A 19,072-nucleotide genomic window follows, 5' to 3' on the forward strand; every position below is an offset into this window, starting at 1 on the left:
ATAAACTGACAATGTCATAAACTGACAGCGGAGTGCAGTGATGACAGCGCGGTGCGGGCCACATTGCAAGGCCTGGCGGGCTGGATTTGGCCCTCGGGCCTTGTGTTTGACACATGTGCTTTAGTGCATGGGCCAGCACTCTAAGCAACACATCCACTGAGCAACACATCCAGGGCCATGTGTTTACATTTGATAAACTTATTGTCATTTCCAAACTTTTTTCATATCCCTTACAAGTTCCTTCATCTTCCTCTTCCAAATAGCATTCTCTCCTATCACTTTCCCTTTATTTAATACTCTGTTGCTTTTGCCTGTCTCAGTAGTCATATAGAGCCATCAAGGAGATTACAATATGCTACTGCAGCCAGTGTTCTGATTCCCAATAAATAATAGTCATTAATGGAAAATTATGCTTTTTTTATACCATGCATTTTTTACATTCATAATATTTCTATGTGTTTATGACTCATTTGGAAGTCAAATCATACAGTTTTTTCTCTGCCAGTTGACGTAACCTCATAAACTTGGATAAGTGGATTATGTCTAGTCTGTCCAGTTGTGAATCCATTTTGGCCCTGAGTAAATTTCTTTCTTTAAAAAAAAATAATTTTTAGAAGTTATTTTAGAGAGGAAGGGAGAAGGAGAGAGAGATAGAAACATCAACAATGAGAGATAATCATTGATCAGCTGCCTCCTGCTGACAACCCACTGGGGATCAAGTCCACAACCTGGGCATGTGCCCTTGACTGGAACTAAACCTGGACCCTTCAGTCCACAGGCTGATACTCCATCCACTGAGCCAACCAAACCATCAAAGAGCCTGAGTAAATTTCTTAACCTCTCTTTGCCACAGTTTCTTTCCTTACTTGTAAATTGGGCATGCACATAGACCTCTTCTTAGCAACCATAATTGTTCTCTTGAGTTACTAGAATTTTTTTCTTTATGGGTGCTATTAAAACTCTAAGTGACCAGATTTTCTATTTTCTTTTGATGCTTGTAACTAAAAAATCAAATTTTCAGCCCCACTCTACCGATTGTACAAACCTTTTGAATTGTATGTCCTTACACCAATATGTCTTGTCACCCTCTCAGAGCACCTCCTTTTACTTGCCAGTTGGACTCCTCTATTCCCCACTAACATGTGTATCAGTGATGCTAACAAACAGATAGCTCATTCGGGTCTCTGTTTTCATTTTCTTATTGAATTTATAGCATTTCCACTCAAGAGTTAGGCAATGGCATAGAGAAAAAAAATGTACTGGAAGTCCTTGATAAATAGTAATTCAATTTTATGTTTATCCCATGAATAAATATGGTTAGGAATTTGCTCGCTTTTGTAGGGTAAATGAATTTATCAAATGAGACAAAAAATATTGAATCATAGCTGTAATCTATTAAATAGCATGGGCTAAAAGCTATTTTCTAGGCATTTACCATGTGTTAACTTCTTAATTTTCACAGCAGTTCTATAAAGAGAGTGCTATTATTATTCACTTTTTACAAATGGGTAAATTGGGCACAGAAAAAGTCAGTGACTTGCCCAAGATCACACAGCTGAGTAACCCAGATCGCAACCCTGGCAGCCTGCCTCCATTGTTCATTCTCTTAAGTCCTTACATACGTCCTTTCTGGAACGTAGCTTACTTAGAGGAAATTTTACTCGGAAAAGTGAAGTAAAACTATTATATAGAATTATCAGTAATGGTAACAAGCCTTGAATCTATTATCATATAGACTTCCCTCATATGAGAAAAAATAAGTAAGACCTAAGGATATACGGTACATTATAAGATGCACCTACCATCAAATATTTTTTTCATTAATTCATAACATTACAATTTGGTCACATTTTTCTATTAGGTTACAATTTTATTAGGTTTCTTCCTAAACATAAAAACGGGTATTTTCTCCCCTAAGAGCAGTGTGTTAATCTAATTAAATATTCAAACAAATGAAATAAGTCAATTTAAAGAGACAAGATAATGTCTTATGATCAAGAAGATATTACATTTGAGAAACTTATTTTAATGCAGTAGAAATGATTCCTGATAGAGAGGTCAGAACTTGTGCCTTGGGGATGATATTCTGTGTGGATTATGACTACTTTGAATTACTTTGCAAATTGCTTATCTTCAATTATGCTGGGCCATTCTAATAAGGCTTTCCTAGTAAACTGAATAATTCATCTGGCTATCGTTATTTCTCACATTACTTTATCAAGCTGATAAAAACGTACCAGAATTACTTGTGTAATTTGTTTCTGATATTTTTATTCCGAAAGCAGGCTGGTTATGTAACCATCTGAGTCATTTGGGGACATTTTTTAATTAACGTGGGTGAATTATTGCCCTATTGACTATACAGCAGTTCCAAAGTTAATGTGTGGTACGGGTACATGTAGTTCAGAGATTCTAAAGCATGCTGTCAAAGATCGATGTCACTGTGACTCATCTAGGCAAATCAAAAGTCCGTACATAACTATCTCCCCTCACAGTGCCCTTTTTAGTAGAAATATAACTCAATAAATCAAAGAAATGGAGAATTTAAAATGTAAAGAAACTACAGAAAATTTATTTCTAATCCATCCAGAGTTTATTGTGTACCAAGCACTGTTCTAGGTATTAGGGATTCAATTAGTGAATGAGACAGATACAGTTCCTACTCTGACGAGCTTGCATCCTAACAATTACTTGGACAATGAGCAAATAAACAAGTAAATAAACAAGGTAAATTTAAATACTAATAAGTGCTATGAGTAACATAAAAATGAGTGATGACATGGAGAATGGTTGGAGATTGGAGGTAGAGTTTTTTAGATTGAGTGCTCAGGGAAGGCTTCTTTGAGGAGGTGATATTTGCACGGATGCCTAAGGGAGAACAAGGTCACAGCCAGGGGAAAGTTTGTGGGGTGTAGGGTGGGAGGAAATTGACATAATTGGTGTAGTTTCAGGCAGAGAGAAGGAGCACAGAAGCCCTGGGAGGGAGTGTTTGGGTAAGAGAAAGTCCTAAGTGGCTGGAGCATAGTAAATGAGATGAAGAGCAGTAAAAGGAAGGTCTAAAATGTATGGGACAGCAGGTCATGTTGTATTTTATATATCATGCTATGTGGGTGCCTCCTCCCAGCTTTGGTGCTCTGGGATAGGGAGTCTGGCTTGGGGTTGAGACTCCCATGCTTCTGAGTGTGATCTGCTGTAACTGAGATATCCCTCCGGAACCTCAGCTGCTGCCTGTGGGAGCAGGGCCAGCCCTTTTCACATCTCTGCTCTTCCTATCCTTCTCTGTGTGGCTTCTTCTGTAAATCCATGCTTGGAAGACTTCTTCTCAGCTAGTCTTCAGTTGGTTACTCAGGATGATTGTTCTGTAACTTAGTTTGTAATTCCAGTTTTGTCCTGGGAGAAGGAGAGTGTAACTAACACCTACTTTGCCTCAATCTCTGATCTCCTAATACGTATAATATTGATGTATTAACTTAAGATTTCCATTAGAGATGGCAAGTAACATTTGGATATACAAGTGTAAATCTCAAAGAAGATATACTCCCAGGTATCATATGTTATACATGTTGTTTAAAGTCTTAAATGTAGGTAAGTAAGATCACCAAAGTAGGCAATCCAGATGAGAGAAGAAAAAAAGCAGTAAAACAATTTTAGGTCACTGGAACTCATATTCCTATAAGTACCAAAGAAAGTGTTAGAATTTTAAACCAGTTTAAGCCTGCAATGGTTCTCAGACCATGCTTGTATGCCCACGATTCTAAATTACCTTTTATTATTTACTTACTTATTTATTTTTTAAATTTTATTGATTATGGTATCATATAATTGTCCTCATCCCCCCATTTCCATCCCAAACCCCTCCCTACGTATGCCCCACCCCATGTTTCCATGGCCACTGGCTAGACCCATATGCATACACACAAGTCCTTTGGTTGGTCTCTCTCTCTAACCCCCCACCTTCCCCTACTTTCCCTCTGAGGTTTGAGATTCTGATTGCTGTTTCTCTTTCTCTGGGTCTTTTTTTGTTCATCAGTTTATGTTGTTTATTATCTCCTCTAGATGTGTGAGATCATGTGAGATCCAAGAAATACCCTTGTAAGAACCTACACTGAGATAAGCCATAATGGTTATGCTGAGAGGGAAATGAATCAGTCTGTAGTGAGTTCCTTTCTGGACCAACAGTTCTTTTACCTTTTTCCTTCAGCAATTCTTTAACAATTTGCAAAATTGCTACTTTTGAGTGCAGGAAGTGCTTTGAAGGAGAGAAAATAGATCTGTAAAAGAGGGGGTGTTTTGCATTTGACATTCGGGTTTGGTCTCTCCTTTTTAGCTTAAAATATCAGCTTTAGCAATGACAGATTCTTGCCGAAGAGGATCAAGAAGAAGTAGCTGTTGCAGGTGGTGCCTGGTTATTGTCTCCCCACTGAACAAGAGTGCTTTGAGGGACGTGAGCACTCTACCACAGCAGGGAGTTGGGGTTGGCCTTAGTCACTTGGGCACATGGACATCCCCTCATTCCCAGACAGAGTCAAGTAATCATTGTCAATCTGGGCAAGGACAATCTTATTCTGCAGATCAAAGTCTATGTGGCAGTGTGGCTGCAATTCAGAAGGGTTTGCGTGAAGAAAAACTTCACCCCGTGTATGTAGAGCCTGGGGAATTATTTATTCTTTGGACTGGCGTCATTTGGAATGGTAGTTTGGTAGGAGTAGCTTCAGAGTGAAGCGGATATCCAAAGTCTACTGTTTCTCTTGGGGAGGTGCTGCTTCCAGCAGGGACCTCCCCACTTCAGTCCACTAAACATGGGCAGTGTCTGTCCTCTGATTGACCACTTGTACCCTGGACCCCAGTCCTGGTCATCCAGCTCTCCATCCCTAAGTTGGAGTCCCTTTGGCCTTTTGACCATCTTTTCACATAGGAACCCTTTAAGGTATAGCCCTGCGTTAGTTCTATTTTCTAGGGTACACGTTTGATCTCTGAGAACTGTGTACCTTTGTCTCACTGCAAGGTGGAAGTGCAGCTTTATCCTGAGGGATAAAGCTTTATCCTGGAGAATTGTTAAAGGATTGATTATAAGCACAGAGATAACATGATTCAGTTCACTTGTAGGAAGAGTGCTGGCAACAGCAAGGCTGGACAAGGACATGTGAGGATGGAGACAAGGAGATCAACTAACCACTATTGCAAAGTCCTGGCAAGAGCTAATGAGGGTCATTGACAGTGGTGAGGGGGAGATAGATGCAAAAGATATTAATACTGTAGATGTGAAAGATTTAGTGACCTAAGTGGCTGAGATGGAGTGAGATACCTGCCAGGTACCTTTTTGTTTTACTTCATAGGTTTTGGAGATGGTAGCATCTACACTAATAAAAGAGTAAGATGCAAATTGACCATACCTTTATGGCACCCACCAGCCAATCAGAGTGAGTATGCAAATTAACCCAACAAAGATGGTGGGTTAATTTGCATGTGCAGGCACCAAGTGGCTGGGGGCGAGGCAGGATGCTTGCATCGTCACCATGGCAATGATTCAGGCATTCCACACTGCCCCAGACTCTCCAGGCCTCTGGGCAGTGTGGGAAGGCAGAAAGGCAGCTCTGGACTAGAGCAAAAAGGCGGCTCTGGCTAGAGCAAAGGTGGTGCCGTCAGCCAGGGGAAGGAAGACCCATTCTGGTAGGAATCTTTGTGCATCGGACCTCTAGTAAGAAAATGGGTGAGAGTCATGTTTGTAATCAAGGTCATCTTTGGACACATTTTTATTTTGAGGTTTATCAGTTTTGCTTCTCTTCTCAATTTTCAAGGAATTGAATTCTGTAAGGAAGAGTATGCTTATCGTCTATCTTACCCTTTCCTTTTACAGGAATTCACCTTTTACATTTAGGTACTTATGGTGTATACAGCATAAAGGAAGCACATAAATACCATTTAAATTCTTTAGGCTAATTTGAATTTCCTTTTGAAATAAACAGATTGTCTGCCAGACCTTATTCTTGTTTGTGTTGAAGTTTGTCCCGCATTAACCTGCGGTTTCCATTTCCAATTCCACAGTGTGTGATATTTATTTTAAGCAGCTGCTTATGAAAGGTAGAATTTAGCAATGATTAAAATGACATGAGGTGGGTTTCTGTTTGAGTTCAGGGTTGCTGGGTAAGTTTTCTTTCAATACCCTTCCTCTCCTGCCTTTTCACGTATGTTTTGGCTGTGAGAATAAATCTAGGAAAACTCTGTTTGGCCTTTTAGCACAGTGCCAGCTTTGTGATTGCAAACGAACTGTGTTGTACTAAACACCACTGAAATAAAATAAATGAGTCTGATGAAAACTTGGAACTCGTGCTAGAAATGTAAAAACTCAACAGATGCCATTTGCTGAAACCAAGGCTCCTCTAGCAGATGGGTAACAGTTAAACATAAATGGTACCATTTTTTTTTTTGTTCATTTGTTTTTAATAGAGTATTAAAAATCCTGCTATTCAGTAAAGTAAACTTCTGACATATGTTTCATGACTGTTTGGGGTATACAAAGATCTTTGAAATTACAGTTATACTGTTTTATTATATGAATTCATTGAACAGGCAGAAACACATTTTTGTCAAAGCTTTAAAACTTTCTTTGGTATAAATATTTCTAATATTGAAAATATTAATGGGAAATAATCACCAAGTAGTTGCAATCGGATACAATGTCCCTCTTTTAAATCTTTAATGTTGGGTTATAATAAAATGATATAAATCATATCTTCCATAGTTCATTTATTGCTTGAGTTTTCTTTACATTATTTTAGTTTCTCACATACGGTCTCAATATTTAAATAACACACACACACACACACACACACACAAAAAAAAAAAAAAAAAAGGTGTTTTCATTCTTTATTAAATTTCATGACTTAGCCACGTCAGTGTTGTTCAGTGCCTGAGTGTCGACTTTTGAATCAGGAAGCTACAGTTTGATTCCTGGTCAGGTCACATGCCAGGATTACAAGCTTGATCCCCTGTGTGGGGCATGTGGGAGGCAGCCAATCAATGATTCCCTTTCATTATTGATGTTTTTGTCTCTCTCTTCCTCTCCCTTCCTCTCTTTGAAATCAATAAAAACATTTTTTAAATAATGTAATGACTTATATACCTTTTAATGCAATCACTATTAATTGATATTAACTTGCAAGAAAGAACCATAGTACATTATCAACCATTCTATAATATTGAGATATTTTTGGCATAGAAAAATATGTACTTATTTTATAATTTAATTTAGAAGTTTGTGTATCTCTAAATAAATCTACAGTTTCCCTTGTTTGCCTTTTTTCTGTTTCCTAAAATTATTTATCAAGTAATATTCATCAGAACAGTTCACAAGAAATTCCAGCGAAGTTAGAAGAATGAGCAAACAATCGGTTAAATATCTAAATGTTTTTTTTAAAAAAGTATCTAAAATATTTATCAGAGATGATACTATGTCATTACAAGGTTTTTTAACTTTGAAACTTATTGCTATTTGCAGGTTCAGGTTCATGTCGCTTTAGTTATTCAGACCCCAACATCATCGTATCATATGCCAAGAACAATACTGCAGACTGGATGCAGCTCGAGACAATTAGGTTTGTTGTCATTGAAAGTATTTTTCATAAATTCTGACATTTTTCTTCCCTGTTTGCCTTCATTCTACCACTGACTTTATTCCTCATGGTTAAAAGTACTCTTAATTATGCTGAATTGCATGGACACACATATGTCATGATCTGCCCTATTGGAAGAAATATTAAAAGGGTCATTTTCCACTTGGAACTTCCCACTGTTGGTAGAAGCTCTAACAAATTATTTTTTGGTAAAAGCAAAGATTACCACCTAAATCTGATCCTTTGTCTGTAATGCCAGACCTTTTGCATCTAATCTCTAGTTCTGTCATTTTCCTTCTAGCTTTCCTAAGACCAGTTCTAAAATTATATGATCATAGTTATGATGCAACTTATAATCATTTATTACATTTTCTTTATTTAAAAAAAACCTTTCTAAGAAAATGAGGTAGGGTACTTGAGGGAGCAGTTTATTCAAGTTGAAAAGATTTGGTTAAATTAGCAAGAATCAAATTATGTTTACTCCTGCATAGGTTAAATCATAAAACAAAATTCATAATGGATGTTTAATTTAAAGTATGATAACATGTTAAAAGGAAAATGATACCTGGATAGTATCTTATAAGGTCGTTATTCTGATTGGTTTACTTCTTAAATTAGAATAACTCAAGTAGAACATTTTCTACAAATTTTGTAGTTTTCTTTTTTTCGCATGCTATTTTAATTACTATATTTCCATGTTGAAATATAGTGATTTATTTAGAGGGGGAAATAGATATTAAATTCTTAGTCTTTAACACTAAACCAGTCTACCCAAAGTTTCTAGTAGTATTTCATAATTTTTTAAACTTTACATATCTAAGTGCTAGTCTATCCAAAAACTGAGAAAAATGATTCTAACTCATGGATTTTAATAAACCATCCTCCTCTGTAGCAGGATAATCTATAATTTAGAGATACCTGTTTAAGCCAAGTTCTGGCATGCTATGCCGATTTTAAACAGAACATTTTATTATTCTTTCTAACTTCTAGTACTTATGAAATTCATGCACATGAAATACTTATTTATATAAATGTTTTTAATCAAGGCAGCATAAATATTAGAAATTTTAATCAGCCCTCCATCTTTTCTCTATATAATATTCGTATGTCATAATTTAGGTAAATTGTAGCAGCTTTTTATTGCTGGAAAACAACTGCATACCTTTGATATGACAAATAGTGAATGCACATACACATATCATCACAACACATAAAGATCACATTTATCTGATTCCATCTGGCTTTTTACTAAATGAAATTTCAACTTAAGGTCATGCATCAAACTATTAGTATGTTAGTACAGATTTTCCTTTCCATTTGGTGACCAGAATGAACATATTTTAAGTCACTTCTTAAATCTAAATATATTATTTTCATCGCTTTAAATTCCTTATGAAGCCAAAAACATAGTCATCATGAAATATTTTAAAAGAAAAGGAGAATTGATTACCCCTAAAGGTAAGATATACTATCTATAACCTATACTGACAATTTTACAGATATATTCATATATGTGCTGCTTTGGTGAGTGAAAAATATGTCTTTTCTGTAGTCCTTTTAAAACTGATTTATAGTAAGTCCTGAGCACCAATAGTTTGCATTTAGTAACACTTAATTTTTGCTAAAGCAATATAGTCTTTACTACAGCAGATTTCTGTGTTGGTAGAATAAAATGTTAAATAAAAATACTTTACTAGCCAAAACTGGTTTGGCTCAGTGGATAGAGCGTCAGCCTACAGAGTGAAAGGTCCCGGGTTTGATTCCAGTCAAGGGCATGTACTGTGGTTGCCGGCATATCCCCAGTGGTGGGGGAGGTGCAAGAGGCAGCTGATCGATGTTTCTCTCTCATCGATGTTTCTAACTCTATCCCTCTCTCTTCCTCTCTGTAAAAAAATCAATAAAATATATTAAAAAAAATAAATAAATACTCTACTATATTGTAGAAGGGCCTAGATTGTAATACATGTAATATAAAAATAATTTTAAATTATATAAAGTTTTTAAAGATCAATCTGCATGAAATTTTAAAGAATTATCGAGCATTTAATTCTCATGGCAAATCTCACATTTCATGTAAATAAAACAAAAAGATTTCAGATTAGTCGAAACAAAATATCTATTATGTAAAGACTGATAATAAAATGATGCAAAATTTCAAAGTATAGTTTTTCTCCTTTCTTCTTCTTATCAAATAAACTGTGCTGGATACACATGATTTTCTAGAGGTGCCATGAAAATGTGTGCTATTGTCTCTTCAGTGACTCCTTTACTAGCTTAGCCCTGCCCTGTGTTAAAAGTAAACTTCCTGAAGACATTTAATATTTAAACTGTCATCACTCAATATGAACTCCTTAATATTCAGCACACACTAAAAGATTTAAGGGCTATGGGGTTATGAGTACTTAATCTGTATTGTATATAATATTTTTAAGATAATGAAACTACAATCTTAATTAAGAAACAAAGTTGATTTTAATTTCTTTAACTGTGGCACTAATTCCCATCTCACCATATGTTCCAGGGCCCCTTCCAATGTCAGCACAATCATCCACATCCTCTACCTTCCTGAATTCGCCAAAGGGGAGAACGTCCAGTTTCAGTGGAAGCAAGAAAGCCTTCGTGTGGGTGAAGTGTATGAAGCCTGCTGGGCCTTGGATAACATCCTCATCATCAACTCAGCTCATAGACAAGTCATTTTAGAAGACAGTCTCGATCCCGTAGACACAGGCAACTGGCTTTTCTTCCCAGGAGCTACAGTTAAGGTTTGATCACTCTTTTGTTCCTTCCTCTCTTCTCCAAAACCTAAAGCTCAATAAGCCAATTTGCACAAAGATAACTATTCTTGCCAAACCTGCTAGTAAAGGGATAGGCAATGTTGTTTTTATGTTACCTCTTCTTTTAAGGATAGAAAATATTCGTCCATCCATTTAACAAGGTTTCTTTTAAATATATTTTTATTGATTTCAGAAAGGGAGAAAGAGTGATAGAAACATCAATGATGAGAGAGAACCATTGATCAGCTGCCTCCTACACACCCACACTGGGGATTGAGCCTGCAACCTGGGCATGTGCCCTGACCGGGAATTGAACCATGACCTGGTTCATAGGTTAGCACAAGGAAGGCGATCGGGAGAAGAGGGATCCAAGCAGAGACTGAAGAGTAATTTGGAGAGGCCAGGTGGGAGGACTAATGTTTCTAGGATCAGAAATGACATACAGTGAGAGCACAAAACAAAGATCTTAGATAATGTGTAAAATAGTTTTACTAACAGATCCTTAAGGTGAGACTTGTGATAGTTAAGTCTGGAGACAAGGCCAGTGACAAAACCTTAAAGGTTTTGTAAGCTCCTATAGAATTTGAACTTTATTGTGAAAGTAATTGGGAATCACAGAGCATTCCAATTTCGTCACACAATCATATTTGATTTTGAACTATCCCCGTGAGAATGGAGGATGAAATGGAGGGGAGAGAAGGCATGCAGGGACACCAAGTAGGAGGCTGATAACAGCAGTCCAATGGGAGATCTTGTTGGCCAGAATTTGTAAACAGGATGGGAAAATGTGGGCAGATTTCAGAGATTTTTAGGAAATGGAATGGAGACTATTGGAGACTTATTAAGAAGATGAGGGAATAGTAGTGTCAAGGTCAGATACAATACTCTTTGTCTAATAAGATCCAAATTAATCCCCTTGATATTTCAAGTACTCCTGTGGCACCATTCATGGTTATTACAATACTAGAGGCCCAGTGCATGAATTTGTGCACAGCTGGGGTCCTGCTAGCCCAACCCCAGAAGGGATAGATTGAGGCCGCACCTATTGGGAGGAGGAGACAGCGGAACGTTGGCTGCTCAGCTCTGACAAGGATGTTAAGAGCCAAGAGTCATGCAAAGGAATGCCACTGACAAAAACTATAGCATCATTCCTTAATATGGCATCATGCTCCCTCCATAGTCAAAACGTGTGTGGGCCTAGAAGATACAAGCCAAACTCCCTGGCATGTAATTCAACGCCCCTTCCAGTCTAGGCCCAACCTAACTTTTCATCCTCATCTGCCCCACTGACTACCAGCCTCACAAATACAGCATAGAATTACACACCCTCACTCCTTTACACATGCTTCCCCACCTTTCTTTTTTCTCGGCCTAGAAATTCCACCGCATACACAAGGGCCCACCCAGCTCAGATGTCTGTCCATGTGACGTTTTATATAGTTAATGTTTCCCTCCTCGCTGTGCTGGGATAACCATTAGGTTGAACAAAGAGGACTTGGGGTGGGGCCAGGCTATAGAAAACAGACTCATTCTTTTTCCCAAGTGACCATTCAAATTCATCTCTGCCTTCTTTGCATGAAAACTAAAGCAGGTCCTATGACAGCTGATAGACCAACTCATGTCATCCAATCACTTTAGTCTCCTACAGTATTGGTTTAAAAACAAATAGGACTAGTTTACTGTAGCAATCAAAACCTCAAGTTTCATCCATAATTCCTCCCTCTTCCAGCCTATGTCTACTGCATAGTGGGTGGGAATGGAGGCAGTGATCATGTCCTTCTCTTTCCTCACCATCCACCACAAGTTTCAGCCTCTGAACCCTCCAAGGCTGGGTCTGATGGAAGGAGAAAAGAAAAGATGCAGATATTATTGTAAGCCAAAAGAATTAATCCCTCATCCTGATAAATTATCAAAGCTGGTTCCCTCTTGAACCTACCAACAGGCTCCTTGGACATCTCCCCACTCCTCTCCAAAGCTGGGGATGCCTCCCATGCGTCTCTCTGGGACCTCTGGCTAATGACGGCAACCTCTTTCTGCTGAGGGCTTCTTGCTCCTCTACAAAGTAGTTCAGGGGCAGGATCTGAGACAAACTAGGTTGTCTCCTGTGTGCACAGGCCTAAGCCTACTCTATGGCAAACAGTCACCTTGGATCCGTCAGTGGGAGGAGAGTAGTTACTTCTTAAAAAACAAGAGAATAGAGAGTAGTAAACTGTCCAGCTGATGAATTTGAACATAATATCTGAGAGAGTCAAGTCAAATAAGAAAAAAACAAATGAGTCACTGGCATTCATTATACTTATGTCTCCTTGCTTTCTTTAGATTTCTTCTTTATTCATTTTTTTGGGGGGGAATATTTAGTCCATTTCATATGAGCCTGTCCTTGTTTATCTCAAGTAGGGCAACATGATATAAGACCAAATAGGGTAATTAACTTAGGATTTTATGTGATCTGGGGAATTGCAATTATAGGTCACCACTTTAAATCTGCTCTGGGTTGGTAGAAAGCTATTACCATCTGTTGGCTCTTTAGTAATTAATATGAAATAAATGTATAACAGTATCAGTTTCTAACACCAAACCTGGCCTTAGATTTGTTGTGCTTTTTTATTTGGAAGGGCTGTAAGAGGTTACAGAATTGATATGTTTTTCCTATACAACCATCTGTGTTTCTCCATTCTCCTCACAAGTTCACGGCCTTGCCTGACTCATCTTCCAATGTTTTCTCAGAGAACTTGCCCATGTGAAAGAAAAGGCACATAATATTCTTATGCTTCTAATTACCATCATGATATTTTATTTCCCACAAATCCCTAAGCAGCCCTTTGTTCATGGCCACGTAGGTGGGGCTCTCACTGCCAATAAACACAGTGCTGCAAGTCATAAAGCTCCCGGAGCACCTCCTCATTAGCCATCTCCCAGAGTAAGCAGATCGTGGGCTTAGCAAGGCAAGGAGCCTGGAGCCCTATCAATGTTGAGTCCCATGTATTAATTATTGGTTGCAATGACTCTTGCCTTCCTTTACAGAATATTTCCTTTTTAACTATTGTATATGATTTCTGCTAGTTCATTTGTAGTCGTGAGAATAGCTACCGCTACCATAGCTGCCATTCTGTACTTTACATTCCCGTGACTATTTTATAACTACCAATTTGCACTTTAAAAAAAAAAGTTTTTGTTGATTGATTGATTTTAGAGAGAGAGAGAGTAAGAGGGAGAGTGAGAGAGAAAGAGAGAAACATCGATTTGTTGTTCCATTATTTATGCATTCATTGGTTGCTTCTTGTATGTGCCCTAACCCGGGATTAAACCTGCAACCATGGCATATTGGGACAACGCTCTAACCAACTGAGCTACTCAGCCAGGACCAAATATATATTTAATCCCTTCACTTTTTTCACCCATCCCTCAAAACCCCCTCCCATCTAGCAACCATCAAAATGTTCTTTCTATTTGTGTGTCTGTTTCTGTTCTACTTGTTTGTTTTGTTTTTTAAGAGTCAATTGTTGATAGATATGTATTTATTGCCATTTTATTGTTCATATATTTTATCCCTCTTCCTCCTCCTCATCCTCCTCCTCCTCCTTCTTCTTGAACCTTTAGCATTTTATGTGATACTGGTTTGTGGTGATAAACTCCTTTAGCTTTTTCTTGCCTGGGAAACTCTTTATATGTCCTTCAATTCTAAATGATAGCTTTGTTGGGTAGAGTAATCTTGTCACTGGGGTGTATTCCTGAAACTAATATAATATTGTATGTCAATTGTAATTTAAAATAAAAAGTATTTACATTAATAAAAAGGAAAACAGTAATTTAGTGAAGAAAGGTGTTTCAATTCAGTGTCCTAAGGTGAAAATAATGAAGTGGGAAAATGATGAATCTCAGGGCAACTTCTGGTGTCCAACTCAGTGATGGTGGCCTTGGTTTTGTCATCAGAGTTTAAAGGAAATGAAGTGATTTTGCAGGGCTCTTCCATTTAATCATAAAGTATCAAGAATCAGTGTTTCATCTTGGTAGGATTCTCATATCCAGGAATGATACTTACAGTAGCATGGATACTGGATAATAATAAATAATAATAGTAATCATAGTGGTAAATGATAATGGTTGGATAGTATAAATAGTAGTGATGATGGCATTTCATGAGTGTTCGTAGGTGTCAACACTATGAGAAAGACCCTATCATCCAAGTTTTACATCTATAGCAGATGAACATTGAGCATCTGTAAAGACTCTAGATGTTTACTACTTAATGTTCCTTAGTCACTCTGGCAACATCTGGACAAGTCCAACAAATCATCTCTTTCCAACTCCTCAGACACACCCTGCAATCTGAGATTATCCTTATTTTTAAGTTCAAAGAAAAAACACTAAATGTACGTTTTTGAAGGTTTAGCTTGGAACCGCTGCAGCTGCCTACTGCCCATGACTCACCATCAAAGAGAAGAGCTGCAAAAATCAGGGAGGTACTCAGAAGGAACCCAGGGACAAATGACTAGGGAAGAGCTGTGAGCAGGTTTTAGTTTGTGGGGTATTTTCTTCATCCTTCAATCTATCCAACTCCCCATGAAGCAGAGTTCCCAAATGGATCAATATGCCATGGAGGTGAATATTGATCAAGCAGCTGCTTTATTTTTTTTATATATTTGTTCACTCTCATCTTTAGTTGTAGTTAAAATCTGTATTTTGCAAGCATGGATGATCTATGTCTCCTTGATATCTGTGTGTGTGTGTGTGTGTGTGTGTGTGTGTGTGTGTGTCTGTTAGGGAGAGAGGGAGTGCTTTGCTCACTCACCATTAATAAATGTTGATATCTGCTCAGCTACCCTGGATACTCTCAGCTTGCAAAGGCATAAATCACTGGCTTCTGTCAACTCTGGAATTGACCCACAGATTAAATGCAGATCACTATGAGACAGGTGCTGTTATTTGTATTTTTTATTTTTAAGAAATCTTCCTCCTCTGATTGCTGTGCCTGCACTTGCTAATCTTTTTCTGTTTATTATCCTCATAGTAAACCTCATAGTGTTATTAGCAAGGTATTCCAGTTACTTCTTCTACACATTTATGGGAACTTATATTAAGAAATAAATCAGTGCTGGCTGTCAGAGTCTGTTATAAAGGTTTGTCCTCTGTAATAGGCTATGATTTGACCACATGTATTCAAAAGAAGTTCCCTTAAAATGTAATTTATTAAATTTTGCACATTTATGCCAAGGATTTGGAGTAACTAAGTATATGGAATTTAGACAGGTCATATCTTACCCTTCTCTCCACTACTACTTTCAGTTAACTCGATTGCTTCTTCTCTCCTACATTAATTTTTGATAAATATCCAATAATGTCAAATCTCCTAGTTTAACATTGAAGGCCCTAATGAAGACAACAACTATTAGGTAAATCAATTCATTAGGGGAAGCATTAAATCAGAACAGGAGAGTTTATTAATTTTCTTATAGCTCTTATACATTATGCATTTTCCAAATTCATTGTCCCAGTGGACACTAGGCAAACTCCAGTCCTATATAAGAATTAAAGCTTTCATTCTGGGTTTCTGCTGCCACCTGTCTAATACTATTGTCACAAATTGTTGAAACATTAATGGAGAATAAGTCATTGCATCCAAATTATGAAAACATATAAACTAACTTGTCTGAAAATTTTGAGACTTGATACAAGTTGAGGCTAATGAAAAAAATCTAAGACAAATAGTGAAAGGGATGATCACATTCAAAGAAGAATTTATTTTTAAACATGCTTTTTGGGAATATAATCCCCTGGCAGAGCAATAATGCCCAGAAATTGAGCACCCCAGAAAATGGTCTCAACAATTCATTTAATGATTTTCTTTTTTAGAGTGTAAGGACAAACAGGAGGAAACCAGATATGTTTTCCAAAAATGTGATTTGCAAATCATTGTACTGGAAACTCTCTGGTCTGCAACTTGAAAGTCCTGGCTTTCTAATGAGGATAAACCTGAGCTCAGTAAGACTTGTAGCTAGTTCATGTTCCCATGTCTTTTTCCATTAAGAATCGGAATGTTAACTATGATTTTCTGGCCAGATTCCAGCTTGGTTAATTGCATGCTGTCTACCTAAATTCCCTTTGCTTGGGATGTTCTTCACTTTGGATTGCATTGCTGTTATTGTCATGTTTCCCCCAAGAGCTGGGTACATGATATTATAGAATGAGCCAGAATGTAATTTGTTAAGCTAATAAGAGTACTTTGGGGCTGAAGGGTTAAATGTAAGTAGTGTGCCTCACAATTCCCCTCAATGCAGCCTATTTGTACAGTAATTAATGTGGAATAGCGTTAGTGAAACATGGAATTGAGCCAAATCACCATGATGAGAGTGGCAATAAGCACAGAAACAAATAATCTTGATACTTTCTGTTGAACATAACTATTCAAACAAGTCCCCAAAGTCTCTCTGCCTAATGTACCCATTTTTTTTTTGCTTGTTTTTGGTCTGAAGCTGACACCATTAATCACTAATTAAGTTAATATAATAATTGGTAAGGGAAATTTATTTTCTTCTACATGAACATCACAAATGAACATAGTAACTCCTTGGCCAGTGTAGTTTAGTTGGTTGAGTGTCATCCCATACATGGAGAGTTTGATTCCTAGTCAGGGCACATGCCTAGGTTTCGGGCTCGATTCCCAGAAGGGGGGCGTGCAAGAGGCAGCCAATTGATGTTTCTCTCTATCATCAATATTTCTTTCTCTTTCTCTCTTTCTTCTCTCTCTAAGATCAGTAAAACATTTTTTTTTAAATAGTGATATTTTCCCGTCAGCTTTGTACCTAGATAGTATAGTGACACTCATTAACGTAAGGTTTGTTAAATTGAATGAGTAAAATGGTGCAAAAAAGAGGAGAGAAAGAACATTTACTGATATCCTAAGATTCACCAATCTTTAATAGGCATATTACTTACAATATATCATCTAACTATCATAATTACACCCATTTCACAGATGGAAAAGTAGGCTCAGAGAGGCCAAGTAGCTTCCCCAAGATCAAACAGCTTTCATTTTTATAGCCAAGTGTATTTACTATAAAGCCAGGCCCTTTATTCCTCAGTATTTGCAGCCTTCCATGTTGTGGTTAGTATCCTTGGCCTTAATTGGAGGAGGCAAGTCTGAAAACCTTAGACACTGAAAGTCAAGTTGATCCCCATCAACAAGGTTAACAACTGCCCTATGGAATTTTACATTGTTATTCTTCCTCTTATTACTCCAATTCAAAACTGTCACTATTGCCATTTTAGAGTTGTCATAACTATTGCCAAGTAATTATACACTTGTCACAAAATATACCATAAATTGAATCTTTATGAATCTTAGCATAAAGTGGTTCAAATGTGAATGCTTAGTGAATCCAGAAAATGGGAGGGGAAAAAATACTCCTTAAGCTCCCTAAAATTCTACTCTCCACGGGTGCATCTATTGTGTTGACTAGAGAAAATGTACTTCAGCCCTCCTGCCCTTGGACTGTGTTCATAGCCAAGTTTTCAGTTTTGTGTTTTTTTTAACTGGCATTAGATTTCCTAGAAATTGTGCTAAAAATGACAAATCCATTTTGCCTCATGAAGGAAATTGTTCTCTTCCTACTTTGACTTTTTAAATAATATGAAAGTCTGTACTTTTAAAGGCCATTGAACAAAGATATAGGAGATATGTATTTCCAGATGATCAAGCTATAACATAATGAAAGGCTTAGGAAACACAATGACATGTAGGCTATAAGTCGGTCACTTTCCAATCACACATCTCACTTCAATCCAGAAACTCTGACAACAATATATGAGTTTATTTCCAGTCACACCGTGGCTAATTTATGTCTCTGCCATCAATGCCATTTTAATTAATTTTATTCATCTTATTTCTCTTTTCTCTGCTCCTCATATCTCATCTGTTTGCATTGCCTAGATTTTAATTAAAAAAAAAACACACACACAAAAAAAAAACCTCTCCTCTCTAAGGAGCAATCTGAAGTGGCAAAAAATAATCACTTAAAATATTACAGTCATTAAAAAATTGGCTGTGGTGGAAGCCATGCATTTTCAATTTTCCTACAAATGATGTTTTAGCTTCCTTTTAAAGTGCACTTTGTATCTGAATTGTCTGCCACCAGCCAGCTTGGCTATCAAAAAACGGTCTTCCAGCTGGGTGGGCTGAGTGACAACTCCTTAATGGAGGAAATGGATGGCTCTCTGCTCATGTGGAGGGAAGGCATACCAGGCAGATTTCATTCCATCTGCCACCAGCTCTCTGCAAGCTGGCATTGCCCAAATGCCCAGTATACTCATTTCAACAAAAAGGATGTATAGTAAAAAAAAATATAAATTGCCAGGCTACAGATGCTTGAAAGAATCATCAGGGCCATTAGACCCCGGGGAGATAATATTAAGAGGTACCTTAGTGTTCATCTTTGATAGGAACCTAATTAAGCTATGGTGGAGGTGATTGCAAGTACTTTTACAAGTACAGAGGTGACGCCATTAACATTTTCAGCAGCGTATAGGGAACAACCTTAGGAAAATGCTGTCCTGAATTGCGGCCAAGGACTTGTTATATTGAGGAATGTGCACTGATGTTTCCTGTTGATGCTTTTCTGAATGGCAAATGCTTGTCACTTCGTTACACTGTGTTCTGCTTTTCAAGTAAAGGAAACCCATATAACA

At 37.4% G+C, this 19,072-nt stretch overlaps 1 protein-coding gene across 2 annotated transcripts in view; it reads left to right on the forward strand.

Annotated features, from left to right (window-relative positions):
• Positions 1-19,072, forward strand: part of RELN (reelin) — a gene marked incomplete at its 3' end in the record, with an annotated part of 380,746 nt that overhangs the window by 192,425 nt on the left and 169,249 nt on the right. For both annotated transcript variants that reach the window (XM_084897797.1, XM_084897796.1), the window contains exons 9-10: positions 7,499-7,595; positions 10,135-10,375. In XM_084897797.1, the coding sequence (XP_084753923.1) occupies positions 7,499-7,595; positions 10,135-10,375 (338 nt within the window). The remainder of the gene's footprint in view (positions 1-7,498; positions 7,596-10,134; positions 10,376-19,072) is intronic.

Source organism: Pipistrellus hanaki (assembly GCF_964339955.1).
Source record: "Pipistrellus hanaki genome assembly, chromosome: 10".
NCBI lineage: Eukaryota > Metazoa > Chordata > Mammalia > Chiroptera > Vespertilionidae > Pipistrellus > Pipistrellus hanaki.